This window comes from Parus major, chromosome Z, assembly GCF_001522545.3.
Source record: "Parus major isolate Abel chromosome Z, Parus_major1.1, whole genome shotgun sequence".
NCBI lineage: Eukaryota > Metazoa > Chordata > Aves > Passeriformes > Paridae > Parus > Parus major.
Window position 1 is genome coordinate 69,641,158 of NC_031799.1, and position 12,223 is coordinate 69,653,380.

The window sequence follows — 12,223 nt, forward strand, 5'->3', positions numbered from 1 at the left end:
GTGATCATCATCTTCCACTGTGAATTCTCGGCTGAGCGGGGGCCCAAAATGTGAGCAATGGCAGAAGGGTACATTGGGGTTTGCCAGCCCCCCAGGCATGCCCAGGTGTCCGCACGGGGGTGATCCTGTGGGGCTTTCTCTGTGGCACAGGTGCAAGTTCCTGCGGGAGAGAGATCGGTCCTGCCACGAGTACCCCCAGCTGCACTACCCCGAGCTCTACGTCTTGAAGGGGGGATACCGTGAGTTCTTCTTCCAGTTCTCGGTGAGTCCCCGCCCGCTGTCCCCTCGCTGGCAGGAGGGCAGCACCTGTGGGGGGCACAGGGCACTGGGGAAGGGCAGCTCTGTCTCTGAGCATCTTCCCTGCGGTGGGAGGGGATCTCCTGGGCCAGGGGCGCTGGCTTTGACCCGGGATGGGGGCGGGCCGGAGGCTGCACTGCGGGGGCTGACGGGGCCGTGGGTTGCAGAGCCACTGCGAGCCCCAGAGCTATCGGCCCATGGAGCACCCGGCCTTCAAGGAGCAGCTGCGTAAGTTCCGCAGGCAGATCCGACGCGCTCGGCGGTCGCTCCTCATCCACAAGCGGCACCTGTGAGCGATCGGGGGTCCCGCAGCCCCGCCGGGGGAACGCTGGAGCTGGCATTGTATTTAGTATTAGGTATTTAGTGTTAAGATTAGGTTTACGTTTGCTTATTGTTATGACTTTGTTTTTTTCTATTATTGTAAATATTTTTGTTTGCTTATCATTATAATTATTTTTATTGTTTATTTTCATAATTTATTTTGTGTTTATTGTTATGAATATTTTTGTGTTTGTTGTTAGGATCATTTCTTCCAGTCTCCGTTAATAAACTCCTCCTGCAGAACAAACCTGGCTCTTGAGCTCTCACTGCCCCCACCAGGGCCCTGCAGGGCTGGGAGCCCCTGATCCACGGCTGGGGGGACAGGCAGGCTGGGCTGGAGGGGTTTGGGTACAGGGACAGCTGCTGGCAGGGGACAGGGCTGCGGGCAGGGGCTTCCCTGTGGGGTGTGGTGGCTTCCCCAAGAACAAGATGGGTGGGGGCAAGGGCAAATGTTGGCCCCTTGGCTGCCGTTCCTGCCTGCTGGGGTGGCGGCAGTATGGCCCTGGGACTCTCATGGGATTCTCTGTCCTGGCCATGCTGTGCTTGGCAGGACCTCTGGGACACTTGGGGTGGCTGTGGGACCCCCACAGTCAGGATCCTGTCTTTTCTTATTTGTCTGCTGAATTTTGCAGCATCCACAGGTTTGGGACACCCATTCCTGAGGGGAGTTTGAGCTCAGTAGGACTCTCAGAACTGTGGAAATCCCAGTTTGGGGATCAGGCCACTGGGGACACAGGACATCAGGACACTCAGGAGCATTAACATCCCCAAATTCTGAGTCCCTCCTGTAGTGATTACACCCCCTCTCCATGGGATTGCCATGGTAATGACACCCCTTGTGAGTGGGGTGGGCTCATCAGGACCCCCAGGCCATCAACACCTCACCCCTCTGCCTGGGATCCCCAAAACCATGTTATCCCTCCTTGCAGGGGTATCTTCTGGCCTTTGCAGCACCCCCTGGGCTGTGACAATAATTCTGGGGGGATAGGAATTGGTGGGATCCCCATGTGATCTTGAAGGGGTGGGTGTCCTTAACATGAGGGTCCCCCCATTCTGTCCCTGGCAAGTGTCCACCCAGTGCCAAGTCCTTCAGTCACCCTTGGGGCACCCATCCTCCCTCCACTTTCCTGGACTCCTGAGGAGCTGATGCCACTCCAAGATGCCCCAGGGTGTTTTTCCATGTGCCCCCTTCCCCAGCCAGGTGACAATAGCCTGGTGATTGGTGTTGGGCCTCTGCTTTGGTTTGTGCCCCATGAGAGAATCCAAAAATCCCCAAAATCCTCCTGGTCTCCACAGCCATGTCCTGCTCCACCCTAAACTGCCAGAGTTCCTGGATCAGTTCATGGACAATGCTATTTTCAAGCTGTTAGATGGAGCATCTGCACACACACCGGTAAAGAGCTGCGTCCTCGATTAAACAAAAGGTTGGGGTGTGGGGTGAGAAACAAAGGGGCTGTAGGGTACAAGTAAGGCAACTTAATCTGCCCCAGAACTGAGCAGGTAAAGCAGAAAACAGCAATGCTAACCACCACGCACAAGAGCAAAATAAAGGACTGCAGAAAACAGCAAAAACAAAGACCTTTACTAAAACCACCTGCAATTTTATTTGTCAAATCCCCTTTCAGCTCTTGAAATGTTTTAAGGCAGCAGTTGACAGTACTTGAATAGTAAAAAATGTCATAAATAAGATGTGAAAAACAGCTTTCTCAGGATTCCTGTTTTGTATGTGAATAAACATGTAAATTAAAAAGTACACGGAAATTCCCTGTGAGCAGAAGGAAGTAGTGCTTTCCTACATCCACATCTTCCAACTGGATCTGCTCCTTACCCATAGATACTTTTCCTCAAGGAACATTTCAAAACATCCCTCTGAGCTACAAACAACATCCTGCCTGGCACCTCCAGGGTTTCACAAGAGAGAGATAAGGGAGGGATTCAATATTCAGAATTCCCCTGAGCTCCAGTGGGATGATCAGAAAAAACAGCCCAGGAATTAAGATCAGATTACTGCCCTTCAAATGCTAATTTGGTCTTTATTAGTCATTAAAAAAAGATAATAATAGTAAAGACAGCAAATATAAAGCCTTTTAGGGACTCAAATGCAGTTTAAAGTAAGAAATTTAAAAATCATTCATGACTTTAAGCACACAAAAAAGACTCAAAAGGAGAATCCTATTTTTTAACTATTAAAATGAGTATTTCTGAGTTTCTGAATCAAATATTTTAGCACGAACTAAAAGTTTAAAGGAAAAAAAAAATCAACAAAACCAACCAAACAATCTGTGCAGTCAGTACCTCAAGTTTTCATCTTCATTATTTTGTCTGATTAAGTAGGCACATTCCAGAGGAAATTTAATTGAGGTTAAATTTTAACTAAAGTGGAAAAGAAATGTGGAAAATGTGTCTCAAAAGGCCTCAGTAAAAATTAAACAAACAGGGAGCCTTCCCTAGGCTCATGTCAGGACTAAACCATACATAAAAAAAATTCAATAAACCTGCATCAATTTCCAGGCTGCTCATCCACCTCCAGACTTTCCTACAATTGTATCTCTGGCTGAAGATATTATATTTTTTTCTTGAAGTATAGGTTTGGCTCTAAAAGACACCTTAAAAGCAGGCCAAAAATATGTTTTCAAAGTGTTACCAAGGGTGCTGAGTACTTCTGCAGCCAGGGTGGGACTGCACATTTACTTTCTGTCCATTTCCAGCTTTCACTGAAGACTGGTCAAGCTGCTCACTCACCTGGAGCTAAAAAGGTTTCCAGCCTGAAGGGTATACACAGTGTATTAAATTTCTTTTTCTAAAGATGATGAACTATTTGACAAATTAAAATTACTGGTGCAAAGCTCTAAACCAAAAACTTGCTATCATGTGGTTATGCCTTTAATTACATAAGGAAAATACTGGATGAACCTGAAACAAACTACTGGAATTCTTAACTACTGCAGTCCAGAAATTTAATAACTCCTCAGCTTTGGCCATGCCCATCATCTCCTCTGAGAAATTATCTCCATTCCCTGGAGTCCTTGAAGCCCTGAGAGGCTGCTTTCCTGGGAAAATATAGTTCTCAGAAATAATTCATATTGCAGATGATTCATGTTTTCAAAGAAAAACCTTGCTAAATATTGAAACTCCCAGGAAAGCTAAAAATAAGGCACAGCACTGTTATTGGGCATGAAATATTAATCTTTATTATGTCTTTCTAAGAAGTGCATCTATAAGAGCAATTTACAAAACTTGCTTGTTTTGAAATATATCAGGTATGCCCTGCCTGCTGACATCTCGGTGTATGGTCTGTGTTGCTGGATACTGCTGCTGTGCTAAATTTGACTTTTTTATCACTAAACAAAGAGAATCTAGGTATATATATTTATAAATAATTATGGAGCTTTTCCAGGAAATTGTTTCACAAAACCAGCCAAACAACTTTCCATATAAAATGACACAGCTGATGCCAGGGTAATGCAGACAACTTTTAAACAGACATGTTTCCATCTCTTCTCTTTTTGAGAAAATAGCACCTGTAAGTTTGAAGGGGTTGTGTGCATGCACACTTTGAACATTCATCATCACACCACGTGGCAATCCTGTGCTACATGTCATTTATATGCCAAGTTCAAGCCTGGAGTGGGGTGGGATAAGCTCCTCTCCAGGCATGCAGGATACTCATGACATCTCTGGGAAAATAATTGAATTCCAAGGCACAAAATGACAACTACCTGTTGACAATTTTCCACTGCTCAAAACAAGTAAAAATAGACAGCTAATGTTTGGACACTATAGTGACATTTACACCTCAAAATTTTGTTACATACAGAGCTACCCTAAATTAATCCCTACTATAGTAGAGAAAATCCATATTTTAGCTACATAGCCAAGGCCCCAAAATTTGAACTGCACTCTCAGAGAGCTGTGCTCTTAAAGCCATGATTAGCACAAGCTTGGTTTTGACAGTGTGCTGCCTTTCCCCCCCATATCTTAAAAGAGAATAAATTACAAGACACGTTGCTGGGATACATCTGCAGAGATGCCATGAGGTGCACATGAATTACTGCACAGCTGCAATCTTAGAGGATAATATTACTTTGTAGTTGTTTCTCCTTTTTTTGTGGACACTAAACTGTCTCCAGGGGCAACAAGAGGAGAGGAAAGGAAAGGTGCGGAAAGGAAAGGAAAGGGAAAGGGAAAGGGAAAGGGAAAAAGGAAAAAAGAAAAAGGAAAAAGGAAAAAGGAAAAAGGAATTGGTATATTCAATGGACAACATAGAATATTTCTGAACCAGGTTATTTCATATACAATTCATCTACAGAGAAATTAATAAAGTGTGTTATTTCCTTAATTGTCAATTAGACAAGCACTTTAACCACAATCTAGTAATTGTGTTCTGTGATTCACCATTTCCCAAATAAATACAAAAAATGTGAATATAGAAGTTTTCCCCCCCACACCAGTTGTAAGCAAATCATTAAGTGATCACCCATGCAATTTTTAGGCTACATTGACCTCTTGAGAAAAAGAGTTCAGAAAACTGTTCAGTGGAGTTGCAGAACAAAAGTGGGTTAGTTTCTTTGTTTGTTTTATTTCTCTTGTAGAAAGCTACATTCCTTAATGTCATAAAGGTCACTTTAATGCATCAAAAAGGCCATAACTTGAGAAGAAAATGTCTCTCTTTGGATTGGATGAACATAATTTCAATGGTGATTTATTTTTATTTTTTCCTCTTCGAAAAGACATTTTCTGCTGCTTCTCATGGGACAGAAACTTTGCTTTTACTGCATATGCAATAGATGCAGACTGCATGAGAAGTCTCTTTTACAAAATTATTGATTACTTTTTGAGCTGAAGAAAGTACATTTCTCCCCTCCAATAGCAGAGTAATTAATATTTATGGTTAAATCTTGCTGATTTCAGCCAGATGTCACTCTTAGTAATATGCTTCCAGACTGATATATATATAGATATAGATATATAGATATAGATATATAGATATAGATATATATATAGATATGTGTATATATATTTATGTATATGTATGTATGTATTTTAAGAGAAGCTCTTATTAATGCTGAAAAGTAAACAAAAAAATGATCAAAAGAAGCATCCGAAATAAGAAACAAACCTCAGTCAAGGAACTAGATTGCTGTATATTGATAACAACAAAGATTCAAATAAAACTCAGCTACTTTTAGATTTAATTTCACAGAGAGGAAATACAAAATGGTCAGGCATCAAGCAGCCCCTTTACAGTACAGAAGCAAATGACATCAGTTTTCATATACACAGGGGAAAATACAAAAAAACATGTTCCCTGATTAATATACCATGAAAAAAAAAAAAAACATGTTACTGCTTTTTGGATTAGTTTGAATTGTTTAAATGATTTAAATCATTTGAATGGTTTTAATCTTAAACCACTGCTCTTTTTTGTGTTCTTTTTTCAGGTGCTCAAAGGCCAGAAAAGGCCCTTTTTCAGGAAGAGCAGCCAACAAACCCTTCCAACCCATAAAGTGTTTTCCTTACAGAGCCAAACAAGGATTATTAGACTCTTCATGCTGCAATAAAGCTGTTAAACAGTCCAGGCTGACATTGGTTATATGATTCACAGCAGCCTTATTTAATTTATTGAAAGAAACCTGTTACTGTAATTATAAAGGCACAGGAAAATAATACTATTCTTTCACACAATAGTCTTGGCTGTTATTATACTTACAGCTTTAAAAATAATTTTTAATAGTACCTGCTTAAAGCATAAGGGCAATGAAACTGACCTACTTGCTCAGTTTTCTCATCCAAAATGATCCAAATTCCCTCACGCTCTGGAAAAGCTTGAGGAAAAGATTTCCCACACCTGGAGCCATTTTGTGAGAGAAACAGAGGAGAGAACCACGCTTCCAAGCCTTGGGATGTTTCACAGGAGAGGCAAAATCCTCTCTGATACCTCCCTCTTCTTATCACAGCCTGGAAGGGAACCAGGGCTCCAGTTCAGAACTTATTCCTAGGTTCCAGCATGTGGGTTTTGGGTACATTCAGCTGCCAGCAATTCCCCAGCACGCCAATTTTAGCTGCCAAGCAGCCTCCTGAAATGGTTGTTTGTCATGAAATCAAGCATTTTCAGCTTGCACAATTTAATTATATTAAATTATGATGCATTAGTAGGATGTAGAGGAACATTTTAGATGTGCTAATGGTTGTTTCCCATTAATGTGCTCTAATCCTTGGCAAAGTCTTGCCCACAGTGATCTTTAACTCTTTAAAAGCTGGGAGTATTTGATGTTATAAATGTATATCTGTATATATGTAATATCTCTCTCTCTCTATATATATATATATATGTTCTATCTATCTATCTATCTGTTATATCTATTTATCTATATCTATCTATCTATCTATCTGTTATATCTATATATCTATATCTATATCTATCTATCTATTTGATGTTAGAAGAAAACCTGCTGTTTGTTCACAATCTGAAGCACTGATTAAACATTAAGTTATTACACAATATCTGATGACCTGTTAAAATGTGGTGGTGGGGGGGAAAGCATCAAAGCAAATTAATTTTCGATGAAGTAATTGTTGCCATAACAGTTTATCTGCCACTCAATACATCCCCTCACTTGTAATTATGAAGGATTATTTATTTAATTGTTAATTTCTTTAACATTTCTCTTGAGATGCTGGAAGGTTGAGTTTCTGGTATCCATGGCACCTGCTTTGTTTTGCATCTGTGTCATAGTAACAGAGCACCAAGCCTGACTCTTTTCTCCAGGAGTCTTTACAGCCTGTGCTAAAGCTTCACCGGCCTTTTGTGCTCCCCAGCTACACGTTCCGCTGCCATAAAACACTGATGACAACATTATTTCACTGAGTAACTTTTCATTACAGAGACATATGTAGCAGCACAAGAAATGGGTAACATAACCTACACTGCCACCCGTTGTGGCTGTGAAACACACAACCACTGAATAGCGAGTAAAACCAGTGAGTATGATAATGCTTCGGCACAACCCTGTTTTAAAAACGCTGCTGATTGAGTAATTTTGACGCGAAAACAGCATGGCAGTAAATGCATATTGCCTGAAACTCATTGTGTGTTTATTTGAGCAGTGTCACGAAGAAGCCAGGAAGCAATTTTCACCATGGGCTGCCAGCAAGAGGGGTTTCTCTGCAGGATGCTGTGCTCAGACCTGTGCTGAAGAGCAAGCTTTCTGTGTGGTACCCTTGTCCCAGCACAGCCAGGAGAGCACAGTTATAAAAGGTTGTGAAACCTGAAAAGGTTTTAGGCTGCCCACAGCTGCCCTCCTGGACCTGCAGCCACCCAGTGTTAAGCTCAGCTCTGCCATATCCTCCATAAATAATTGCATTTGCTTCAGCTTTGTGTGTGTTGACCCATATCTATTCTTCTGGGACACTCTTGGCCTGCTCTTTACCCTATGCATGATCACGAAACCAAACCAGACCCACTCAATTCGCTGCAGATCCTTGCAAATTGAGTTTTCTGGGACTGCTGGATCTTGCTAGCAGCTCAGTGCTCATTAGGGAATCTAATTTAACATCCTGGCAGTGTACAACTACTTCCCACAGCATGCCTAGATACACACAGAGTCCCTGGATTTGGAAGCCCCCCAGAAATGGTGTTCCCACTATTCCAACTGGAGACTGAGTGAAAGGAAATGGTGACAATTTTTTTCTCTTCTGGTCTCCCCTGCCAGAGTACATTGCTCTTTTTTACATCTGTTCTAGGCCTCTAACAAACCAGCAAAGGGCAGTTTGTCTCGTGAGAGCCTCTGACATGAAATCTTCAACCAGAAAAAATAATCCCAAGTCAGTCTCTGGTCTTTAAAGGCACCTGCTGGACCAGCTGCAGCTGTGCACAGCCCTGGGTGAGCTGGGCTGTGTGGCTCAGTGCTCCCTGGATGCAGACAGCCCAGGAATGCTGCCAGAAATATGGTCAATATTTTAGAGACAATAGCTTGTCCCTCAGCTATTCCAGCCCAGAGTCAGGAGATGCTCTCCTGAGGTTCCCGTGTGACCAAACTCTCCAAGAGGTGCCAGAGAATCAGCCTATGGCACAAAGGTCATCTTCTGCCTTTGTGTTTCTTTTACAGAAAGTGTGGGACAGGGTCAGAACATCCATTTCCTGATCCCCAGATTTGTGTTACCTCATCATGCCCAACCATACTGTGGGGTTCTTTTCTTGCTGCCAATCTTTAGCCCTGCTGGATCTGGGAAGTTGAAGGGTCATATTCATCATCCACTGCCACTATTTTAAGAAGGTGCATAACATTGCCTTCATAGAAGTGCAGAAATGTGAGTTTTCAACCCTTTTGTAATTCTCTTCTTGTCCCCCAGGCTCACACCCCCTGAATTTTGCTTTTTACCTTACCTCAGCCCTATTTTTTTCTTTTCTTTGAACACACAGGAGGTCTTCATGCCACATGTAAAACTCACTCTGAGCTCTTGCTGACAGTTTCCTTCTCCATTATCTGCCTTAAGCCCCTTCTCTCCCTCACTCTCTCACGTAACCCTTGCCTGGTTGTGCCTCCCTCTCTTTTCTGTTGTCCCATCATTCTCCCAAGATCAAGTCCATGGCCCCAGCCTTGCACACCACAAATGAGCCACACCTCTCCTCCACCCAGACCTTCCCTCCGTGTCACATCTCCTCTGTCTCAGACCTGAGGTGTCACACAGCCACAGCTGTACACCCCAACTCTACTCCTGAAACCTGGGACAAAGTTCCTCACCTTTCCACCTCTGTCTCTTTCTCTCTCTCTGTGTCATTGGTCAAGCCAGATATAAAATCTGTTTGTCTCACAGATTAAACATCACCTGAGAGAGAGAAAAAAAGAATGGAAGCTGTCTCCAACTCTGGCTTGCCCTGATAGCAGGTGGTGAAATACATTGAAATCTCTGCCCTGCCTTTTACAAGATCAGTTGATGGCCATGTAGTTTTGCTGCTATTTTAAGCTTTAATCTCCTCCAGCTTTCTGCTGGGAACAGTGAAAGTGGATGCATTGCTACCTCCTTGCACATCCATGCTGCAGTTCCTCCCTCTGTGGAAGAAACCAGGGCTACCACTCCCTACAAAATGTCAGGGTGGGATTTTCAATTGCTCTTGGCTCTGACCCCCTCAGCCAGCAAAGTGGAGGGCAGAAATGCACTTTCAAGTACTTTTAACCCTCTCACCTTAAAATTACTTGAACAAGGACTCTTATGTAGGGTGGGTTTTAACTTTACTCTTCAAGTACCATTAAGGTGGAAGTGGGAGATGCAGAGTCCCTTGTTAGCACTGCATTTTCTACAAGACAACAAAAAACATAAATAGAACCAGCAATCTGTCTACATTTCATCCAGAGACAAAACCTAGACTCAGGTCTTGTGGTGATGTGGCAGAAGCACTGGGATGATGCAGGTCACATCAAAGCCAGCAAAAGCGCTTGCAAATTCACACCCTCCATCTCTCTGGCTTGTCTTTGCTCTTCAGACCTTGGACAAAGTTGTCCAAATGTGCCCAACAACTTCTTTTGGCCTGAGCAAAACTGCAGCTACTTCAGAACAGGAGGATTGGGTAAAAACACTACTAAATATAAATGTGGAGTAAAACCAGTGAGTAGTTTGGCCAGCAAAAGGTAGGCTTTTCCAGCCAGGCACAGACAAATATCCTCCTCCTCCGGCCAGGCAGACTGACAGGGACACAGTGCCATCAGCTGGGCACTTGGAGCCACCAGGCCAGCACTTTCCCACTCTAGACAGGGGCTCCACACAACCGCATCTTCCCCCTGGAAAAGCTCCTGTGGTAGACAACAGTGCACACAGAGCCCCTGTGCCTGCCCTAGGTGAGCACAGAACCAGGATTAGGAGGTCTTGAGCCCATTAAGAGGACAACAGCTAATCCTTGGTGTGAAGGAGCTTTAGGGACCTTGTGTCCTGCAAGGTGCACCCCCACCATCCACCAGCACTTGTTACCTGGAGGCTGGCATGTGTGCTGGTTTGGGCTGGGAGAGAGTTAATTTTCTTCAGAGTAGCTACTGGACAGGGCTGTTTTGGCTCTCTGTTGAAAACAGTGTTGATAACCCAGGAATCCTTTTTTTGCTGCTGAAAAGAGGACTTGCACAGCACCAAATCCTTTCCTGCTTCTCACACCACCCTGCCAGTGAGGGGATGCATGAGGATTTGGGAGGAGGCACAGCTCTAAGAGCTGATCCCAGCTGACCAGAGGGATATTCCAGACCATATGGTGTCGGGGTCAGCATGCAGAGCTGGAGGGAGAAGGATGAAGGGGGGTATTTGGAGTGATGGCCTTTGTCTTCCCAAGCCACCTTGATGGAGCCCAGCTTTCCTGGGGATGGCTGAACACCTGCCTGCTTTCCTTGTGTGTGTTGTTTTTGTTTCCTTATTAAACTGTATTCATTTCATCCCATGAATTTTCTCACTTTATACCCTTCTAATTCTCTCCCCAGTCCTGTTGAGGGACAGGGAGGGAACAGTTGCATGGGGTTCATTGCTGACTGGGGTTAAATCAGGGACATCGGTAGTGGCCCTGGCCCTGGCAGCAGTCTGCCATGAAGGAAAAAGCTTCTGTCCACAATTTGCTTTGGGATTTCTTAAAGAGAAATGGGAGGTCCACGTGACAAGCTGGAGAAACAGTGTGCCTTAATCTTTAATGGCCAGAAGAGAGCAGCTGACTGTATAGCCCAGCAAAATGCAGACAGCCTTGAAAACCTCATTAATTATGCTCCCTCCCTTCCACTACTGGCCTCTCCACTGGAGTATGCCAGCACATCTCTCTTGAAGGGGAGAGCTCTTATTTTCTCTTCTCCTCTTACCTTCCACTGCCTGAAATAACCAGGCAGCTGCAGACCCTTTTCCCCAGGTGTGCTTGCTATTATGCCAGGTGAAAAAAACTCCCTTTCTCCTTTTTCCTCCCTCTTTTTGTTACCTCTGCTCCTCTGCAGTTTGTCTCCTCATTGCCTGCCTTCTTTCTGCTGCTGGCTGGCTGCAGGGCTTCTCAAACCTGGTTTTAAAATGTAAAGTGACTTCTGGACTGTGTGGCTCTGGGCCAAGCCTTCACAGGCAGTGGCTGAGAAAATGTACTTATTCCCTGCTCTCTGACGTGGCTCAAAGCTTATTCCAATAGGTGCTTTGGCATGAGAGAAGCACCTTCAGAAACTGACAAAGTGATATGATTTGAAGGACTCAGGCTTCAGCTTCATGGGTGGGTGACTCCTGAGCAATGGACACGTAGTGGGTCTTTCTGTTCCTTTCTAGCAGCTCTCGTGAATTCCTCTGGCTCTGCTTAATTCCATGTGGGTTAATTATATGTGGGTATATTCTATTTATACAAATATAAGAAGAGTTTCTCTCCCTCTCAGGGGTTGTTGAGGGAACTTTCCAGCCTGACCAGTCAGGAGTCTCTATGGGAGTCACACTCCCACTACCCAAGTCTTTAACTGCTGGGGCTGAAGCACACAGTGAGAAAAGTCAGAAAAGAAAGAAATTCACAGTAGTTAAGTGAAATTGAAGGCCAAACTCGACTGAGCTGAGTCCTTTTCAAACTCACCCAATAGAGTTAGTAGTAGGAAAATGAAATTCACAGCAGGGCAGT

General features: G+C 43.9%; 1 protein-coding gene across 1 annotated transcript; it reads left to right on the forward strand.

The window, feature by feature from the left end:
• Positions 1-6: 6 nt before the first annotated feature.
• Positions 7-842, forward strand: LOC107216026 (M-phase inducer phosphatase 1-like). Its single transcript, XM_015652456.3, has 3 exons — positions 7-50; positions 151-262; positions 465-842. Coding segments are annotated over exons 1-3 (240 nt in total). The 5' UTR covers positions 7-48; the 3' UTR covers positions 591-842.
• The last annotated feature ends 11,381 nt before the right edge of the window (positions 843-12,223 follow it).